At 41.9% G+C, this 21,835-nt stretch overlaps 1 protein-coding gene across 2 annotated transcripts in view; it reads right to left on the bottom strand.

Moving 5' to 3' along the window:
• Znf277 (zinc finger protein 277) overlaps positions 1-21,835 on the bottom strand; it is a 135,043-nt gene that overhangs the window by 51,514 nt on the left and 61,694 nt on the right. For both annotated transcript variants that reach the window (XM_045135548.1, XM_045135549.1), the window contains exons 2-4: positions 18,354-18,555; positions 7,483-7,571; positions 6,903-6,985 (exon numbers count right to left, since the gene is read on the bottom strand). In XM_045135548.1, the coding sequence (XP_044991483.1) occupies positions 6,903-6,985; positions 7,483-7,571; positions 18,354-18,555 (374 nt within the window). The remainder of the gene's footprint in view (positions 1-6,902; positions 6,986-7,482; positions 7,572-18,353; positions 18,556-21,835) is intronic.

The raw sequence follows: 21,835 nt of genomic DNA, 5'->3' as shown, positions 1-21,835 counted from the left end.
AGCATATGTATTTAAATGCACATGCTTCTCTTCATAATATACCTAGCTAGGTCTAAAGAGACAGGAAGAGTTATAAAAAATTGCTAAAGAAAGAACAATCTAATCTCAAATAATAGTCAACATTAAGTCATAAATAATAGAAAATATCACTTTTAAACAAAATTAATGCCTTAAAATTTTATGGCTAATTTACAGAAATGAAAATTTTCATATAGTATATGTGCTGTTATCCTCTTTACAGGAATAAAGATACTGAGGTTTTCAAATTGGCCTGCTTATAGTTATAACTGAAAAAGAGAAGGTATGCTTAATTCAAATGCTTATTTCATAAAGAAATGATAGTGCACAGCACATTGCTTTAAAAAGGAGAAAAAAAGGTTAATCAATTCAACTCAGTTTTCACTGAGGGCATTTTGCCATGGCTACTGAACCTTGGCATGCGTTAAGCAACTGAGATGACAATAAAGTGTGCAAGCTCTATTGTTGTTTTAAAGGTAATCCAGGGAACAAACAGAACCAACAATCCTCTTTGTATTTTTAATGAAGCATTTTTTTTCCAGTCAAATTTATACTTTTTTTTTTTGTTTCAAGCCCCTTAGGCATATACCTTGTATATGTTTGAAAGTTTCCATAAACAAAAGTACAAAAAAAGAACAATAGATATGTATCTGGGGTAAGATGGTAACATAATACCAAAGCCGCCTCAGGGGAAAATAAACCAAAAAAAAAAAAAAGTAAAACACACTCTTCTACTTAAAACTGAAGGTGTAGGAATTATTAAGCTGGGCAGAGAAGCAGGAGAGACCCAGAGCTTCAAGTGACCACAGAAGCAGGCAGAACTTCATCCTGCCATGCTGCTCGTACCTGTGGCTGCCAGTCTCTTCCTGAGCCACAGGCGAAGCCAGCTGAAGGCACTTTCCACTCACACCAGCCTCCTCAAGAGACTCAAAAGAGAAGACAGCAGGGACCAGGGACCAGCTGAGCAGTTCTTGAGGAAAAGGATCGATCTCGGGGACCAGCTATGCAGCCCCAGTACAGCTTCAGACAGCCTCCACAACCCCCCTCTCCCAACCACCCCACTGGCAATCACTGGAGACCTGGGAAGAAAGATAAGACCCAGTACCCAGCACAGGCAATCAGAGCAGTGGACCCACTGACCCAGCCAGCCTAGCGGAGCCCACAGCACAGAAAAGAGATCCCAGCAGAAATGACTACAGCTGAGACCAAAGCCATTCCGCAAGGTAACAGGCCTACTTACAGCAGCTCAGGACCTGTCACAAAGCCTGGTATGTAGGCCTGCACTGGAAGCGCTAATTGTACCTTCCATGTCGGGCAGGATATGTGTTAGATTTCATTAGTGGTCAGCTTGGCCATTTGTAAATAAGTTGTATTTTGGTCTTGTTCTTCGTTGCTTCCTAGTTTATAGTGCTTTTGTCTTCTTCTTCTTCTGTCATTCATGGGGACAGGGTCTCACTCAGACCCAGGGTGACCTGGAACCTTATACTGACCGGAAATCTTAGTCTCCAATTGACAGGATTAAGGGTGTGGGGCAACACACATCTTTAGGGACTTAGACTTTGTTAGATTATCTGTTTGTTTTAATACCCATTCTTATATAAATGTCCCATGCTAGGTTTGATTAAATGTGTATGTTGTTGAGTGGAATTTTAGAATTTGCCTGTATTTTGCTTCACCCAGCTTACTAGAATACTTGCTTAGCAGGCAAATCCAACACCTAGGGTCACTTCTGCTGTGACCCTGGAAGTCATGTAAGAGCCACACCTAGCACTTTAAGCTCATAACACAACATACCAAAACATTTGGGACACAATGAAGGCAGTCCTAAAAGAAAAAAATATTATATCTTTAAGTGCCTTTATTAAGAAATTAGAAAGGTCTGAAGTAAACAGCTCAGTGCTTCATCTTAAGGCTTGGAAAATGAACAAGGCAACCCAAAATAAGATAGGAAGACATAATAAATATTAGGGCATAAATTATTGAAAACAGAAAGCAAAAGAAATTACAATCAATGAAACAGAGTGTTAGTTCTTTGAAAGAATAAACAAGATTGATAAAACATTAGCAAACTTGACCAAAGGAAAGGGAGAAGAGACACAAATGAATAAAATTAGAGATGAAAAACGAACCATTATAGTATATACCAAAGAAATTCAGAAAATCTGGGCTGGAGAGATGGCTTAGTGGTTAAGCACTTGCCTGTGAAGCCTGAGGACCCCAGTTCAAGGCTCAATTTTCCAGGACCCACGTTAGCCAGATACTCAAGGGGGCGCATGCATCTGGAGTTTGTTTATAGTGGCTGGATGCCCTGGTGCGCCCATTCTCTCTCTGTCTCTCTATCTCTCTCTCTCTCTCTGTCACTCTCAAATAAATAACCAAAAAAAAACCTTAAAATAAAAGAAATTCAGAAAATTATAAGGACATACTTTAAGAACACATACTCCATTAAGTTTGAAAATCTGAAAGAAATGGATGATTTCTTAGATTTATATGACCTACCAAAATTAAATCAAGATGAGATAAACCATTTAAGTAGATCTAAATAAGTATGGAGAGCCAAGCAGTTATACTCTTTCTACGAAGCCAACATCACCCTGGTTCCAAAACCAGACAAAGATAGGACAGAAAAGAAAATTATAGAGCAATTTCCCTCATGAACCTAGATGCAAAAAATTCTCAAAGAGCCAGGTGTGGTGGTGCACACCTTTAATCCCAGCACTCGGGAGGCAGAGATAGGAGGATCGCCATGAGTTCGAGGCCACCCTGAGACTCCATAGTGAATTTCAGGTCAGCCTGGGCCAGAGTGAGACTCTACCTCAGAAAAGCAAAAACAAAACAAAACAAAAATTCTCAACAAAATGTTGGCAAACAAAATACAAGAACATATCAAAGAGATCATTCACTATGACCGAGTAGGCTTTATACCAGTGATGTAGGGATGGTTCAACATACACAAATTGATAAATATAATACTTTATATAAATGACTGAAGGTTAAAAATCACATAATCATCTCAACAGACACAGTAAAAGCATTTGACAAAATCCAATATCCCTTCATGGTAAAGGTCCTACAGAAACTAGGAATAGAAGGAACTTATTTCAACATAATGACAGCTATTTATGACAAACCTACAGCTAACATTAATATGAAATGGGGAAAAACCTAAGCTTTTCCATTAAAATCAGGAAGAAGACAAAGGTGTCCACTATCCCCACTTTTATTTAATACAGTACTGGAAGTCTTAGCTATAGCAAGAAGAGAAAGAAACACACATAAAATGTATACAAATTGGAAAGGAAGAGATCAAGTTATGATTATTTTTAGATGATATGATACTATACATAAAGTACCCTAAAGACTCTACCAGCAAACTGTTAGAGCTGATAAACACAGTAGCAAAAATAAACACACAGAAATCAGCAGCTTTCTTATATACTAACAACAAAGACACCGAGGATGAAATCAGGGAAATCACTCCCATTCACAATTGCCTCAAAAAATAATAATAAAGCACCTTAGAATAAACTTAACCAAGGGAGTGAAGGATTTCTAAAATGAAAGCTTAAAAACACTTACTTAAGAGAGAAATTGCAGAAGACACAAGACAATGGAAAGACACCCCATAGTCTTGGATTAGAAGAACCAAATTGTGAAAATGTCAATCTTACCAAAAGCAATCTACACATTCAATGCAATCCCCATCAAAATTTCAATGCCACTATTCATGGAAATAGAAAAAAAAAATCCTAAAATTCATTTGGAAGTACAAAAAAACTTCAAATAGCCAAAACAATTTTGAGTAACAAAAATAAGGCTGGTGGTATCAGCATACCTGATTTAAAGCTGTATTACAGAGCCACAGTCACAAAAGCAACATGGTACTGGCATGAAGACAGACATGTAGCAGAACAAAGGACCCAGATGTAAATCCAGGCAGCTACCACCACCTGATTTTTGACAAAAATGCCAAAAATACTCAGTAGAGAAAAGTCAGCTTCTTTAACAATTGATTCTGGGAAAACTGGGTATCTATGTAAAAGGATGAAAATAAATTCTTATCTCTCTCTATGCATAAGAATCAAGAGCAAATGGGCTGGAGAGATGGCTTAGCGGTTAAGTGCTTGCCTGTGAAGCCTAAGGACCCCGGTTCGAGGCTTGGTTCCCCAGGTCCCACGTTAGCCAGATGCACAAGGGGGCGCACGTGTCTGGAGTTCGTTTGCAGAGGCTGGAAGCCCTGGTGCGCCCATTCTCTCTCTCTCCCTCTACCTGTCTTTCTCTCTGTGTCTGTCGCTCTCAAATAAATAAATAAAAAATTTAAAAAAAAAAGAATCAAGAGCAAATGGATCAAAGATCTTAATATCAGACCTGAAAATCTGAAGCTGCTAGAGGAAAAAGTAGGGGAAACCCTTCAATTTACTGGAATACACAATGACTTTGTGATTATGAGCCCAGTGGCTCAGGAAATAAAACCACCAATCAATCACTGGGACCTCAGGAAATTAAAAAGCTTTTGTACAGGAAAGGACACTGTGAATACAGCAACGAGGAAACCTACAGAATGGGAGAAAATCTTTGCCAGCTACACATCTGACAGAGGACAATTATCTAGGATATACAAAGATCACAGAAAATTAAATAATAAGAAATCAAACAACCCAATTAAAAAGTGGGCTATGGAACTATCGGTTTAGATAGTTCTCAAAAGAAGAAATACAGATGGCATATAAACATCTAAAAACATGTTGTACATCCTTAGCCATTAGGGAAATGCAAATTAAAACTTTGAGATTCCATCTCCTGTCAGAATGGCTACCATCAAGAAAACAAATGACAATAAATGCTGGCAAGGATGTGGAAAAAGAAGATCCCTTCTACACTGTTGGTGGGAACGTAATCCCCTACAGCCATTGTGGAAATCGGTATGGAGGTTCCTGAGATGGCTAAGAACAGATTTATCATATGACCCAGCTATAACATTCCTACACATATATCCTAAGGACACTTCTCTCTACTTTAGAGATACTTTCACGACCATGTTTATTGCTGTTCTAATCACAATAGCTAGGAAGTGGAACCAGCCTAGATATCCCTCAACTAATGAATGGCTAATGAAGATGTGGTACATTTATACAATGGAGTTCTATTCAGCAGTAGAGAAAAGTAGAATAATGAAATTTGCAGGGAAATGAATAGATCTGGAAAGGATTATACTACGTGAGGTATGAGGTTTGGCCCAGGAAGCCAAACATCACATGTTCTTTCTCATATGTGGATCCTAGCTACAAATGTTTACACTTGTATGTGAATTGGAGTAAAAACCAGTAGCAGAAGCCAGTTAGCTAGAAAGAGGCTATAAGGGAGGGAGGATAGGGGAAGACTTAATGAGATGGCAATGTGTGTGTGTGTGTGTGTGTGTGTGTGTGTGTGTGTGTGTGTGTGTATGTGTGTGTGTGTGTAGATGAACCAGTTACTGGGGGTGCAATGGCCTAAGTGAGGTCATGAGAAGAAATTGAGTAAAAGAAGGGTAGGGGGAGGGTTAATCAAAATTTAACATGTCACCAGGCATGGTGGCACACACTTTTAATCCTAGCACTCAAGAGGCAAAGTTAGGACGATCGTCATGAGTTTGAGGCCACCCCAAGACTAGATAGTGAATTCCAGGTCAACCTGGACTAGAGTGAGACCCTGCTTTGAAAAATAACAACAAAAAAAATTTAAATGTTGTGAATAAGCCATATGGAGACATAATTGTTTTGGATAATGGCACACGCAGAAGCCATAGAATGTTACTAGAAAAATTTTGATGCCAGGAATGGGATACCATCCAGTGAGTTGTTGGTCAGGGGGATCTCTCTGATGCCCCCAAAACATTACAGGACATTGTCAAGGCTTTTGATTCCCTCCATAAATAGATGGTAAGACCCTATTGCTAACTCCACATGCCTGGGCTGCAAGGTCTACCTGAAAGGAAGTTAAAGCTGAGCTGAAAATCTCTTCCTTGTAGATCAGCTGACAGAAATCTGGAGAAAGCTGCACTGTATGCAGCTCTATGGGAGACAGAAGTCATCAGCAGTGAAAACAGTGGGCACTGCAAGCCTTATGTTTGGCCAGCCAGGCCAAATGACTAAACAGGTGCAATAGTGGTATGCCTGTTCTGGGGGAAACCAACTGTTCTCTAATTGGCCTAAAGGTTGCTCCATGGGCGGGAATACATGCCTAGTGCTGAAAACCTAATCAAAAGCCTATGGTGGGGGTGGTCATGAGCCCTAGGAGTGTAATGCTTGCTCTTGTCTGGCGAAATGCATATATTATGCTCACCAAACTGCCCTGTAAGCACTTTTCTTAAAGTTCATTCCCATATATTAATGCTACTCTCACTTTTGGTTAGAGAAGCTCTCTTTTCAGATGGCAGTAACCAGTAGGCTAACCCAAAAGGCACCATAGTGCTGAGAAGAAGTGACAGAGGAGTGTTTAGCATTGAAATATTTCTATAGATATCTTCCAAGACTCAGGGTCCATTACAGAAGCGGTGGTGGAAGGAATATAAGAGCCTTCAAAGGAAGAGTAGGATCACTTACAAAGCAACCAACCAGAAAGCTGGCCTTGGTACCCATGACCTTGCAGTACCTAGCACTACCTTCACAAGACACTTACAATAGGAGGAAAAGATGATAACACCAAAATAAAAGAGAGACTAACTGAGAGAAGGAGGGGATATGATGGAATGGATTTGTGAAGGGGAAAAAGGGGGAGGGGAGGGAAGCTGTTCATGGCTTATTGTCTGTAATTATGGAAGTTGTCAATAAAAAGTTAAAAAAGGAACAGTAACATAAATTATTTTGTATATATTTTAAACACATTATCCTTTACATAACTCTTACCAGTCTCTGTTTCTGAAGCTCTTCTCTGAGAATTCTATCTTCTGGTAAAACATCACATAACAAAAAATAGTTGTCTTGTTCTTCTGTTCATAGATAAGGAAAGCAAATGAGCAAACAGACATTTATCATTGTCTCCAAAAGATTTATTTTTTAAAAAATACTTTATTTGATAGAGAGAAAGCTAGAGAGAGAGAGAGAGAGAGAGAGAGGGAGAGATTGAACACAAGAATGGGAGTGCCAGGGCTTCTAGCTGCTGCAAATGAACTCCAGATACATGCAATACTTTGTGCATTTGGCTTACATGGGTCCTGGGGAATCGAACCTGAGTCCTTAGGCTTTGCAGGCAAACACCTTAACTGCTAAGCCATATTTCCAGCCCATATTTCTTAAAAAATATGTTCATGTCCAGTGGGATCTGGTACAGTTTTGTTTTTGCTTTATTCATATAAGGCAAAATAAACACATCAATTTCATTTCAGCTACCAAGAAGGGAAGAGCAAGTATAACTTAAGACAAGTGAAATTACTTTTCTGCATTTTTGATTCACAGGAAAAAGGTGGCAGTGAAGACATGCACTTACCAGCTGGAGCTGTGGAATTGATTCTTATGACACTGCAAAAATCTGTGATGGGCTGCTCAGTAAATCTCTTTCTCCAATACAAAATGTACCTAAGAAAACAGTATGAATATGAAAATGGATGATGAAAAGAAGAAAAAAAATACATCTTTTGGAGACAATGATAAATATCTGTTTGCTCATTTGCTTTCCTTATCTATCAACAGAATAACAAGACAACTATTTTTTGTTATGTGATTTTTTTAAAAAATTTTTTTGTTCATTATTTATTTATTTATTTATTTGAGAGCGACAGACATAGAGAGAAAGACTGATAGAGGGAGAGAGAGAGAATGGGCGCGCCAGGGCTTCCAGCCTCTGCAAACGAACTCCAGACGCGTGCGGCCCCTTGTGCATATGGCTAACGTGGGACCTGGGGAACCGAGCCTTGAACCGGGGTCCATAGGCTTCACAGGCAAGCGCTTAGCCGCTAAGCCATCTCTCCAGCCCTGTTATGTGATGTTTTAAAAGATGATCAAGCTGGGCATGGTGGCACAAGCCTTTCATCCCAGCACTTGGGAGGCAGAGGTAGGAGCATTGCCCTGAATTCAAGGGCACCCTGAGACTACATAGTGAGTTTCAGATCAATCTGAACTAGAGTGAAACCCTACCTCGAAAAACCTAAAATTAAAAAAAAAAAAAACAAATAAAATAAAAGATGATCAAATTATATAAGACATCTACCTAACCCAAAGTCACAAATCAAATGCTAAATGAAAACTGTTAGAAAATTTGTGAACAAAAAGGAATTGAGCATTGTTGAGATGAATATTTAATGAAATAAAGCTACTGTGCAAAGTTACAAAAATGATTAAATTTCACTATTCTCAAATTCAATAAACAGGTTAAAATGCATTATCATCATCATTATTATTTTAAGACAGGGTCTCAAATAGCCCAGGCTGTCCTTATACTTTCTATATAGTTGAGGATGGCCTTGAATTGCTGATCCTTTTTTTTTTAATTTTTATTTATTTATTTATTTATTTATTTGAGAGCGACAGACACAGAGAGAAAGACAGATAGAGGGAGAGAGAGAATGGGCACACCATGGCTTCCAGCCTCTGCAAACGAACTCCAGATGCGTGCGCCCCCTTGTGCACCTGGCTAACGTGGGACCTGGGGAACCGAGCCTCGAACCGGGGTCCTTAAGCTTCACAGGCAAGCGCTTAACCTCTAAGCCATCTCTCCAGCCCTGCTGATCCTTTTGCCTTCATCTCCTGAGTGCTGAGATTCCAGGATGTATCACCACATGACTAAAATGGATTATTTGACTGCAATAATAAGTTTCTAAAGTAACACTGTAGTTTATACGTATTTAAAATGCAACAACCTGGCTGGAGAGATGGCTTAGAGGTTAAATGCAACAATTAAACAGGCTTGTGAGACATGCTACAATAAAAGAAAACTGAGTGGTTATCTTGAACAAAAGTTACAAAAATAAGAAATGAGTGCATATCCAAGACCTGTGTATGTAAGACAGACTCTCCATGTCCACATCACGTCTGACAGGAATCAGTTAGCTTTTGGGAAAACCGCTGAGCTAACGTTTCTTGCGCTTCATGAGCAGAGTTAGATAGAAGTGGCATGCAGGTTAATCTTTAAAGCAAATCCTAATCCCCAGACATGCACATGTGATGAAAGCCATGGTAAGAACACAAGCTGTTCTATCTCTTCTTTATCTATTTAACAAGATTTGTATCGGATAGTGCAATTTCATATATCAAATGGCATCAAGAATAGAAGTTGGTCTTCATGGGAGAAAGAAATGGGAAAGGTAACACTATCGTTGACAATTTATCAAACTATGCAACTATGGCTTAAAAAAAAAAAGCAACTTATATCAAGAACCAAAGGCATATGAAAGAGATGGACCTTATTGAAACAGATGAGGTATATATATGGAAAGAGCAAGAATCTGGACATTTATGTGGGCTGATTTAGCATCTATCAGTGGTCTGCAGATTGGCCCAAAGTCCATGCTTTAAAGATGTACAAGGGTGTTTGAAGAGTTCTCTAAGAAGCCAAAAACTTCCTACATTTGCTTTCCTTTTCTGTGCTCTCAGCTCTTCCACTAGAAAATGGTGACATGAATGAAGGAACATGGCAGAGCATGTATTACAGACTTCAGCAAAAGGAGGTCATGGATCATTTTTCCACACTGAAATATACAGATACCTGCTCATTACTCAACAAATCCACATCTAGTAGAACCAAGTGCTTGAGAGAAATGACTTCAAAAGATAAGAGCCAAGAGATTAATGCAGAGGTAAATGCATAGTTGGCAAAAGTGCTGGGAAAAAGTGACTGTTGTGTGTCCCAGCCCTAAACAGATTTATACCAACTCCTCCAAGACCAGAAGACATTCCAAAAGAGGAGGTGGAAAGAATTTGAAGAGCCTGGGGATGGAGTGGCATACTATGGAATGCTGTCTTCTCAACATGACGTAACTGTTAACACTCATGAACTCACATTAGCTGTGTGTCTGGCCCAAGAGCAAGCCTATCAACATTCCATTATGGGTCGGGGAGGAGCTCACAAGACCTCATTCTTCCAGAATGAGTAAGCTACTGGCAGTTGATAGTGGCTGGGGGAGAGGCAGTCATGTTTCCCCATGGTAGAGTCACTGGCAAGTTGCCCATACTTCAGGAACTAACCCTCTCTCTGTGCTTATGTGAGTAAGCGCACTTTAAGTGAGTGGGTCACACAAAACAGCAACAGAAACACACACACACACACACAAACATACATACAAACCATGAATGCTAAAAGGTGGTTAGTTTGAGAAGAAGGGGTTTTGTGAAAGTGGGAAGGGACTAGCAGAGTGTAATGGAGGATAAATAAGACCAAAATGCATCATACACATGTATGAAATTGTCAAAACTAAAAAAAAAAAAAGTAAAATAAATAGACAAGAGTCAAGTTCATTCATGGCTAACAGTAGAACATGCCAAAGAGAGCTCTGTCATTCCCTGGTGCCACTCTACTAAGGAAAACTAGGGTGACATCATCTGAACAAACTTGACAGTGGTGCTCAGTCTTTAATGTAGAGTAATTCTATTTTGAGTGTGCAGCCTGTGAAAAAGGCAGTGAGAACTCCTTAAATATTTAGACTGCTCTGCATATCTCTGGAAAATGTTCAGATTCACAAACTATCCATGTGAAGCAATGGGAAGCAGATGGCCAGGTGAGAGCGGATCCCACAGACCACACTGCCCTGCGAGTTACCACTGGGATATTTGCTAGGGAACAGCCAGTGCCACTTCCTTCCTATAGTAGGCCAGGATGGTCTTCACCTGAAAGTAGCTGTGCTTTCTAAATGAAGGCAGAGGCCAAGTCCTCACAGTGGGTGCTGCACCCTGTTCTATTACGGGCACGGCTTTGCTTTGGGGACAGGAGTCTGAACTTTCGCTACTTAACCTTCCTGAAACTCAGTTCATTTGTTTCCAAAAAGAATCACTGAAAATGAAATACAACAGTGCATGCAAAGAACACCTAAAATCCTGGGAATTTAGTGAACGGCTGTCATTATAAGAAAATATTACACATTTATATTAGGATGAAGGGTGTAAAGAATATTCATTTATCTCTGAGGAATAAATATGCCTAAAACAGGAACAATAACAGTAAAAAAAAAAATTTTTTTTTGTCCAATTTTACTTATTTGAGAGTGACAGAGAGAAAGTGGCAGATAGAGAGAGAGAAAATGGGCACGCCAGGGCCTCCAGCTGCTGCAAACAAACTCCAGACGCATGTGCCCCCTTGTGCATCTAGCCTACGTGGGTCCTGGGGAACTGAGCCTCGAACTGGGGTCCTCAGGCTTCACAGGCAAGCGCTTAACCGCTAAGCCATCTCCCCAGCCTGAACAACAATATTTTACCAAAAACAAAACAAAACAAAAACCAGGGCAATGAAAGAAAACCAAGGGTGTGGGGGTGAGGGAGAAGGGAGGGCATGGTGGCTGCTACTTGGCAACTTGAGAGGCTGAGGTCTAGGATCACTTGAGTCTACAAGTGTGAGACAAGTCTGAGCCACAGAGTGAGATAATGTCCTGAAATAGTCAATTAACCGATTAATTAATTTAAAAAATGGGAATCAGTGTGACTATATAGTCCATGCTGGCCTCAAATACATGAACCTCCTGCCTCAGTCTCCCCAGTGTGGAGATTAGACATATGCATTGCCACGGCCGGCTTCAAACCAAACACACACCACACACACACACACACACACACACGAGCAAACATTTCATCAGCATTTAATGAGGAGATTCAAGCAGGCATGTGTGGGGTTAGGGACACGCATCGGTGGGTGAGATGAGAGTCGAGTCACGCAGTGGCGGCGATGACATCACTGAGCCATCAGCAGCTACACTTCCGGAGCCCTCCCCATGGTCACACAATTACAACGCTGGGAGTGAGGGTGGAACTAGTCTCTGGCTTCAAAGCCAAACTTGGTCTATAACACGATGCTAAGAACTGCAGAAGGCAGCGTCTGGGAAGACGGCTCAGCTGTTAAGGGTACTTGCTTGCAAAGACTTCTGGCCTGGGTTCGGTTCTCAAGCCTCCTGGGTCAGCTGGATGCAAAATGTAGCGCAATAATGGAGCACCAGTGTGCATGTGTGAACGTGTGCACACCCACACTCATCCAAATAAATAATAAAAATTACAAAAATTAAACAAAAACTAAACAGGGCTGGGCATGGTAGCTCACGCCTTTTAATCCCAGCATTTAGGAGAAGTAGGAGGACTGCTGTGAGTTCGAGACCACCCTGAGACAATTTAGTAAATTCCAGGTCGGCCTGGGCTAGAGTGAGACCCTACTTTGAAAACACACACCCACCCACCCTTAGACCAAGAATTGCACAAGGAAGAAGACCCTAGGATTACAGTTGTAAAGGTTACTTGACATACTTTTCCCCCTATGGTAGTAGCTTGAATATGATAACTTGAAGGTATGGCCTCATGGACTTAGGTGTTTTATTAAAATTGAGCTTACAACTTCAGCCCCGAGCAGACAGATCCCTGCCGAAGGGGGCATGTCACTGGGGGAGTACTGGGGTCCAGCAGGAAGGTATGTGTGAGCTCTGGTGGTTGCTGGTGTTGGTTTTTCTCTCTCTGCTATGCTGACGCACGATGGAGTGAGGTAGCTTCTTCCGCCACTGATGGGACTTCCCCTGCACGCTGCAAGACCGAAACAAACCCCTTTCCTCCTGTAATCTGTGTCTGGTTAGATATTCATCCCAGCCACACAAAGATGACTGCAACATCGCCCCCTTCAAGACCAGGGAGACTGTATGGAATACTTTTGGAAAGCCAGGAAATAGAACATCAGACAAGACTCTAAGGTGAGAGGAATCCTTCTAGTCCTGCTCAGCGGTCAGTCCCCAAGGTTTTCCACACTGAAGTACTGCCTGCTTGAACTCGGCAGAGAAGACTCACATCATAGAGTGCTAATTTTGTTTCAGAGTTGAAGCCACTAGCCATGGGAAGCAGTCACTCACATTACCTGACTACATCCTGGGGGAATTCTGCCTAGCAGAGCCCCACCTGTCCCACCTCAAGTAGGTAAGGAGGCCTCCCAAGGATAAGCCATTACCACTGTTCATAATCTGGCAGTTTCTCTCTCTCTCTCTTTCTTCTCTCTTTTTGAGGCAGGTCTCATGTATTTTAGGTTGGCCCTGAACTTGCTATGTAGCTAACCTTGAACTTCTGATCCTCCTGCCTCCACCTCCTGAGTGCTAGGATCATAGGGATGAGACATGGCCACACCTAGTTTCGACACTCTTTCCATTGGTTAAGTTATTTTACTGCTCCACTAACAGGTAGTCAGGAATTTCAGAAATCAGGCTTTTCCGATACCATCGCTGGCTGTAGCTCTGAGATGTTATAAGGTGTGTGGGGAGTTAAAAGGTAATCAGGTAATCGAGAGGAATAAAACCATTTGTGGAGGTTTGATTCAGGTGTCTCCCATAAACTTAGGTGTTCAGAATGCTAGGTTCCCAGCTGATGGAGATTTGGGAATTAACACCTCCAGGAGGCAGTGTATTGTTGGGGCTGGCTTATGGGTGTTGTTGCCAGCTTCCTTTTGCCAGTGTTTGGCACACCCTCCTGTTGCTGTTGTCCACCTTATGTTGGCCAGGGTGTGATGTCCACTCTCTGCTCATGCCATCATTTTCCCCTGCCATCATGGAGCTTCCTCTTGTAAGCCAAAATAAACCTCTTTTTCCCACAAGCTACTCTTGGTTGGGTGATTTCTAACAGCAATGCGAACCTCTCTGCAACACCATTTAAAAATATAAAATCATGCACCATCAATTGCTGCATACCTTTGACCCTAAGATTAAATTTAAGTTAAGAAGAAATATCCTAGACACATCACAGTGCTTTTGCAGTTTAAAATTACAATTAAGAAATGTCAATATACGTTTCTTTGTGTGTAACTCAGGTAAATGTCATTCAATTAAGAAACAGCTTAATGACAGCAAGTCAAGATATGCTTCTTGTGCCATTTCCCTCCACCCATTAGAACATTATTTTAAAATATTTAATTAGTTAATTTATTTGAGAGATACAGATATAGGCGGGGCGGGGGGAGGGAGAGAATGAGAATGGGTGCTTCAGGGCCTCCAGCCACTGCAAAGGAACTCCAGATGCATGCACCCCCTTCTGCATCTGGCTTACATGGTTCCTGGGGAATTGAACCAGGGTCCTTTGGCTTTGCAGGCAAGTGCCTCAACTGCTAAGGCGTCTCTCCAGCTCAGAACATGTTTTTCAAAGTTAAGGAATCATTTATCTGTCTTCATTTTTTCCTACTTCTCTAATTTACCCGAAGTACAACTGTAATCATTCAATATGCAAAGGTGGCTATGAAATAAGATATGGTATGAACTGTTTATTGAGATGACAGCGATGAACACAGTTCATGCTTCCTTACAAAGCCATGCAGGTAATCAGTAAATCACCAGCGAATACTTCATCTTGCAAAAACAAGTATCTTCAAATCATAACTCATAGAACTATCTCACAAAATAACAACAACGAAAACCTTTGGTGGCTGGGGGCATAACCAGTCAGGCAAGGGCTTGTCTTGAACGCATGAGGACCTGCCTGGTACCCACGTGAAGATGCAGGCATGGTACCTGTACCTGTAATCACAGTGTTGGGGAGGCAGAGACGGGAGAGCCCCTGCAGGTCACTGGTCAGCCAGTCTAGCCTGATTGCAAGATCCAGGTCAATGAGAAACCTTGACTCAAAAAAAAAAAAAAAAGGTGCAAGGTATTCTTATGGATGACATATGAGGTTCTCCTCTGCCCTCTAGTGCACATGTGTGGACATGTACCTACATGTACACATGCATTAAAAATACCTCTGTAGTAACATCTTGCCTGCCTAGACCCTCGTTGTGACCGGTGCACTAACTGACAAAGTATAAGGGTTTGTGATATGGTTCTAACTCAAGTAGCACTGAATGAATGGATTTAATATAGAAATTGGCAAGAATTAAAGAGTTAATATTCATCTTCTAGATCAATGTTATCCACTGAATAAGGCTACAAAATAGCTCATAAATAATTATGCAAACTGGCCTTAAAGGGAAGAGCCTCTATTTTGCTTTTTGTTTTATTTCTTCTGCCCTAGGAAGTTTCACTGTTACTTGCTTTCAATAAAGAACATTTCAAATATATTTAATATGAAAATTTATAACTTATTTCTTATAAAGGACAAGGAAAGGCTGGTTTTGATGGTGCATACCACCTATAATCCCAATATGTGGGAGGCTAAAGCAGGAGGATTGTGAGCTTGGAAACATAAGCATGAGGTAGGTCCATTTTATTTGTATTATTTCAAAGCTTCATTGCTTACTGCCCTGGGAAGGAAGAGCCCTCGCTGAGAAGTGCAGGACGATCAGTCCACGGCAGAGAAGTACGCAGCACTGCCCTCACCACCCCGCCTCTCATAGCTCTTTTTCTTCACTTAGGAATGAATCATCACGTTGAGAAGATTCTCCGCTTTGGAGGGGAGTTCTGACTTTCGCTAGATTACTTAAAGAAGACTAGACATGTTAAATCATTTTTAAAGACGCTGAGGATATGGCTCAATGGGTCAAACTTCTACTGTGCAAGCAAGTGTAAGGACAAGAGTTCAGATTCTCAGCCCCCACATAAATGCCGGGTGGCCAGCAAGTACTCCCAGCACTTGAGAGTCAGACAGCGGGTTCTGGGGACGAGCTGGCTAACTAGACTAGCTGAACTGGCAAGCTCTGATTTCTAGTGACAGACCATGCCTCAGTGAAACAAAGTGGGACATGGCCAAGGAAGACACTAACATGAACATCTGGGGCCTTTCTATACATACATACACATGCACACTTATGTACACGCATGGTCATGCATGCATGAATACTACACCCCCCCAGATATTTTACATTTACTCAGATATATTCCTGGTCATTGTTACTTCCTGACAGTAAAAATCTTATTGGGGGGGGGGGGAGCAGACAGGAAATATCTATTTCCAAATTTAACATGCATATTACCTTTAGAAAGCACTCTCTTTTCTTTAACTAAAAAGCATCATTTTATTATCCAGCTGCATTTAGGGAGTGATTGATCTTAACCTTTACTTATTGATCCTTAAGCCTTGAGACCTAGTTAAGTAATTTGATATATCTGCCCATACATGGACAGTAAGATTAATATCAATGATAAAAGGGAGATTAATTGCTACAAATGCTGTCCCTTTGTGTGTATGTGTGTGTGTGTATATATATATATATATATATATATATATATATATATATATATATATATATGGCACAAAGGATAAGACAAAATAGGTTTAGACATTCCTCGGATTTTGAAGGCAGAGAGAAATAAAATTTGTAACATTTTTCAGTTATCACTGACATAGGATCTTATTTTTTTGAAATTCGTGAGGGACACTTTTTGTTTACGTGGTAAAAGGGTAAAAGAAAAACAGTCATATATAAATCTTATATGTTTAATATCCCTGACAGTGGTTATTTGGGTAAGCAAAGAATTGGAAGATGTCTAGTCTCAGAAGTGTCTTAAGATGAAAATTTGACTATATCCTGTAATTAGGTATCATGAAAAACAAGTTTCCATACGATCCTAAGAATAAACATTCTAATTCTCTCTTTAATTTAAAAATAAAGACTAACAAATGAGAAGGAGAAGCTGAGTGCCCTCTCTGAAAATATGCAAGGAATGAGTTCCGCAGTTGGTAACCACACCACCGTCGTCACGGAGCTCCCCTCCCGTGCTCTGTTGTAACTCTGCCCCGTGACCAGGCAGCACCCAGGTTTAGCACTAACCCCCCCCCCCCCGCCCCCCCGCCACACCGAGTGGAGCCAAGGGCCAGGCACACGCACAAAGCGCACGCAGATGCTCGCTCTCGCTGCTGCCAGAAGAGGACATCGGATAGAGATTGGCGAGGAGAGTTACGAGTGCCAACCCATCAGTGTGCTGGGCACTGCAACTTGAATACAAACTGCCTCTCTAGAAAATCCACATCGTGTGAAATCCTGGATGAAATTTTCTCACAAATTAAGTTTTACATATGAGAACTAGGTTTCAGACTAGTAGAAATGTCTACTTGAAAATTCACACTATCACTGTGGGATTTCACATGGTGCTAGTAACTAAAATACAGACTACAATTAAACTTTTGGCCACCAATGATCAGTACACTGCGTCCCATACAGGTCCCGCTCACACTGTGCAGATGAGGAACGTGCTTACTGTTTGCACAAGGCCAGGAGGGTTCAAAGCTGCATTAAGCTCTCAGCCTGGCTGCTTTCGGAGCCCGTTCTGAAGACCCATCATGAGAAACAGAATGCTTGCAAGGTAGTGAAGTGTTTGGCCTGAGAGACATAGTTGGTAGATATTCTAATATTTTTCTGTGAAATTAGGCCAAAATCTCTCAAAAAGGGACCTTAAAAGACGTTCCAAATCTTGTGCCTTCAGTAACCATATGGGTCTATACTATGAAGTTGCGCCGATCCGAAATTTTAACTAATCATGGCATAAACATAACTACTCTACTAGAGCTTCATAAGAAAATACCATTCCCAGAAATTATGAGCTGGGAAGGAAAGGAAGAGCTGCCTGTGTTCACTTCTGGCTGGCAAGGCCCGTCCCGGGTCGGATGTTCCTTGGCTGCAGAGAAGCACACTCTGACACGGGCTATGACGGTTCGGCTCCGTTCATGGAAAACAGTTCACGATGCTCTGGGCTGGCGGTTCCTCAAGCATTCGCCTCTACCACCCTTGCCATCTTTCTCATCCTCTTTCCCTCAGTATCTTACTCACTGACCTCAACAGCTGGCTACTGGAGTTTGGTTTGCTGGTCTTTTGTTTTCTTTTCGGTGGTTTTTTAACCTTATCCCAGCATTTAAACTTTGTGTTATTTTTTGGACAAGACCCTCTCAGCTCGAAAGGTTCTAAAAGCCCTTGTCACCAAACCCTTTTGGATGGTCTGTTACCATGTCTTTCATGGGCTATTTGGAAGGACCTGCTCAGTTACATTGGATTAAAACTTGAAAAGATCCTGACAGACATCGGCGACATCAGTGTCAGGGAATGAGGTTAAGGGATTGTGGCACAGTTTGGAGGGATGTTTCGTTTCTAGATTTGTAGTATCTGACATTCTCAAATTTAACTTACATGCTCATAAAAAAAAAGAGGCAGATTTCTTTTAAGAAAAACTTGAAATATTAACTTTCCTACCTAGATAGGAATTGCTTTACATATGGCTGTGCCATTATTCTAATCAAAAATGGCTCAGTGCTTTTATAGATAAAATCAAAATTTACCTTCGGAAATCTGCAACCAGCTTAACATCGGCTATGACGGTCTTGTGCTCAATGATCATGTGCTTCAGAAGTTTGTCTTGTTCAGCCACAGGAAAATGTTCTTCACAGAAAATACAAGGCACAGATGGAGAATCTTCTAAAGTGGTGGTGCCACCTGGACTTTCTGGCAGGGAAAGCGGCTCCAGGATGCAGTCTTTACTGTCTAGGAGAGGCAAAAAAAAAAAAAAAAAAAAAAAAAAAGAGAGAGAGAGAGAGAGAGAGAGAGAGAGAGAAGCTGAAACCAACTCTCTTTGGGTGGATGATTTCTCACCTCCTGCAGCAAAAGGGTCTGAAAGATATTTACATGTTTTCCAAAAGAAAAAACACATAACCTTTGAACGCTTGTACAATCCAGAGGCAGGCCATATTGCAAAACAGTACAAACCCCTCACTGGTTTGCTTGAATGGGGGTTACCCATTTGGGAAGGCAGCTGTTCAAGCCTTCTTGGACTGTGGCCACAGGCAGCAATTCTGAGGGTACTAGCAAGGGGTAAAGCTGTACCACACAGGGTTAGGGCTCCACGTGACCCGTGACCTATGGTCAGTCATCACATAGACAGCGCCAGACCAGTGTTTCAGGCTGTTTTCTGACATACCTTCAAACTCTAATTTCTGATTATTTTTCATGTACAGAGAAAACCGTTCCTCTTTGGGATCCACACAGCACATGTGAGGTAGTCTACGTAACAATGTTCTATACTGATTTATGTCTATTTTTGCTCATGACATAATCATGTATCACAAGTAAGGCTTTTGTAAACCATTTTCAATTTGTGGCATATGCGGTAACCATTTTCCTTATCTGTACTATTTCTTTTCCTACCATCACAAGAAGCATCTTTAAGAGCTGAAGTTCACCTCCAAGGGTTTCAAACTAAAAACAGTTGTGTCAGGACCCTTCTTTAGTCTGTCAAGGTGGAAGACTGGATGCGTCACCTTTCCCAGCTGTTGAGTAGGTAGTCACTGAGATAAGGAAACTAGAGTAGAGCCTCTGGCTTTTGTGGAAGTGCAGGGAATCTTCCTGAGAAAGAAGGAAGCGGCACAGGGCTGTAATCCTAGCGGCTTGAGAGGCTGAAGTAGGAGGAGTGCAAGCTAAAGTCCTGCCTGGGCTACAGAGTGAGTTCAAGGTCAACATGGATAACTTAGTAAGATGATGTCTCAAAAAGGAAAGTAAGAAAAGGCGAGGTATTTCGCTCTGGGAGAGCACCTGCCCCCTCTTCAAGAGGCCCTGGGTTCAACTCCTAGTAATTTTTATTGATTGATTGATGGAGTGACTGTGTATATGTCTATGAATGTGTATGTGCCATGTATGCATGTGTAGGTCAGGAGAAAACCTCAGGGGGTTGGCTCGCTCTTTCCACCTTGTTTCAAGACAGTTTCCCTCCCCTGCCTTTTTTGTTAGTGGGAAGGCCAGTCTATAGCTGGCCCATGGGCTTTGGAACGCTCCTGGCTCTGTCTCCAACTGCACAGGCATTATGGGATTATAGATGCATGTATCACTTTGCATCCTGCTTTGCACGGGTGCTGGGGCTCAAACTTGGGTCTGTAGGTTTGAGGAGTAAGTGCCCAGTTGCGCTCTGCTCCACCATTCTTTAGCACTATTTCACAGAATAAAGTTTTTAGGTTAATATTGTTTTCCTGTTATATTTTATTTTTTATTTGTAGTCTTACCTTATTATTTAAGGGCATTCTTAACTGAGTCAGTCACTGGTATGTTGCTGCCGAGCATGGTCTAGGAATTAGATGAGGGACGTATGAGGGTGCTGGGCAGTGCTAAACATGGGCTGGGACTGTGAGAAAGCTGGCCTGGGCTGTTGGACATGGCCAGGGACCCTGGGCTGTGGGGGTTGCAGCCAGCCTTATCGTGGGGAACCCACTCTGGTGCCGGAGCTGGCCCTCCCTTCTCGAGGTCATAGTGTGCCTCATCTTTGCCCACAGGAAATGGGATGGTGGGCCCTCCCTCCTATCCCAAGACACCTAAGCATTCCATAGTCTAAGGTTCTGGTTTTCCTCCCCGCCCCCCCCAGTTCCTGACCTCGTGATCAGCTGCCCTTATATGGTAGTAAACAGTCTCCCTGCTGCTGTAGCCATCCAGTATGTGGCTGAAGTCAGTAGCTTTTCCCACCGCTTCTGTTATCTCCCTTGCAACTTCTCCCTTCCAACACCAGCCAATTAGATAGCAACCCATAAACCTATGTATCCAATCACCTTATAGTCTGCATGTGCCTTCTCAACCTTTCCCAAGTGTTTATAAACCCGCTTCCCTTTTGAATAAATGAGACAAAGCCACTACCAATCAGCCTGTCTCCCGGGTGGTTCACTGCCCGTTGCACCCACCATGCTTCCCCCACTCCCCCTGTGCCGGTGTAAACCCGGGGATAGTGAGGACCCTCAGGAGGGAAGCATTCATTCACCCATTTAACAAACAAACTGAGTATCTACTCATTGTTCTGTTCAGTGTTGTATGATGTGACTCTTGCCATCACGATGAAAGAGCTCATACTTTGCAGGTAAACAGAAGTTACCAGGATGAAGGTAACAAATCACCTGTGAGGGATTATGTAGATACAATTGGCCTCTGTGCATGCCAATGACGGATATCTCGATCAGGGTCGTTAAGTTGGGAAGCCCCACCGTGACTGTGGACAGTGACATCCCATGGGCTGGGGTCCTGGACTATCTGACAATGAGAGAACTGGCCGAGCAGAGCAGCAGTAGTCTCCACTTTCTACTTCTTCCCTGGTGATGTGATGCCAGCTTCCTGCTACTGCCAGACCTTTCTCTTTCCTCTGCCCTCTGGAACTATATAACTCCTTTCTTTCTATCAACTGCTTCTAGTTGGGTATGCTGTCCCGGCAATGAGGCAGTAACAAATACCCAGGGTTTCCTGGAAGCAAGACAGGTCACGGAACAGCTAGAAAGAGAAGCACTACAGGTTACTCTCTCATCTCTGTGAACATACCTGACCAGAAGCAGCTGAGGGAAGGAACAGATTTTACTTGGTTTACTGTTTCAAGAGAAGTTTTATCATGACGGGCTGGCATGGAGCCCCTGTCAATTCACCAGAGGCAGGAAGCAGAGCAAGAATAGGATGTGGCTGGGACTATAACATCTCAAGGCCTGCCTCCAGAGACATGCCTTCTCCAGCAACGCTTCACCTCCTGAAGGTTCCATAACCTCCCTGAACGACCCGACTTTCCTGGAAACCAAGTATTCAAATACATGAGCCTGGGGGGGGGGGGGGCATTTGGGCATTTTACATTCAAAACACCATAATCACTCTCAATACTCCTGGCATATTAAATCTGCTAAATCAAACTGTTTACCTTTGTTGCTAAGTGCTGTATTAGCATTAGAGTGTTGAGTGTACAAGGTAACAAACAGAATATTTAAAATACACAATACTGGCACAAGAGATGGCTCTGCAGTTAGCAAGTCCTAAG

Source organism: Jaculus jaculus, chromosome 16, assembly GCF_020740685.1.
Source record: "Jaculus jaculus isolate mJacJac1 chromosome 16, mJacJac1.mat.Y.cur, whole genome shotgun sequence".
Classification (NCBI taxonomy): Eukaryota; Metazoa; Chordata; class Mammalia; order Rodentia; family Dipodidae; genus Jaculus; species Jaculus jaculus.
This window is presented reverse-complemented; position numbering and strand designations above follow the sequence as displayed.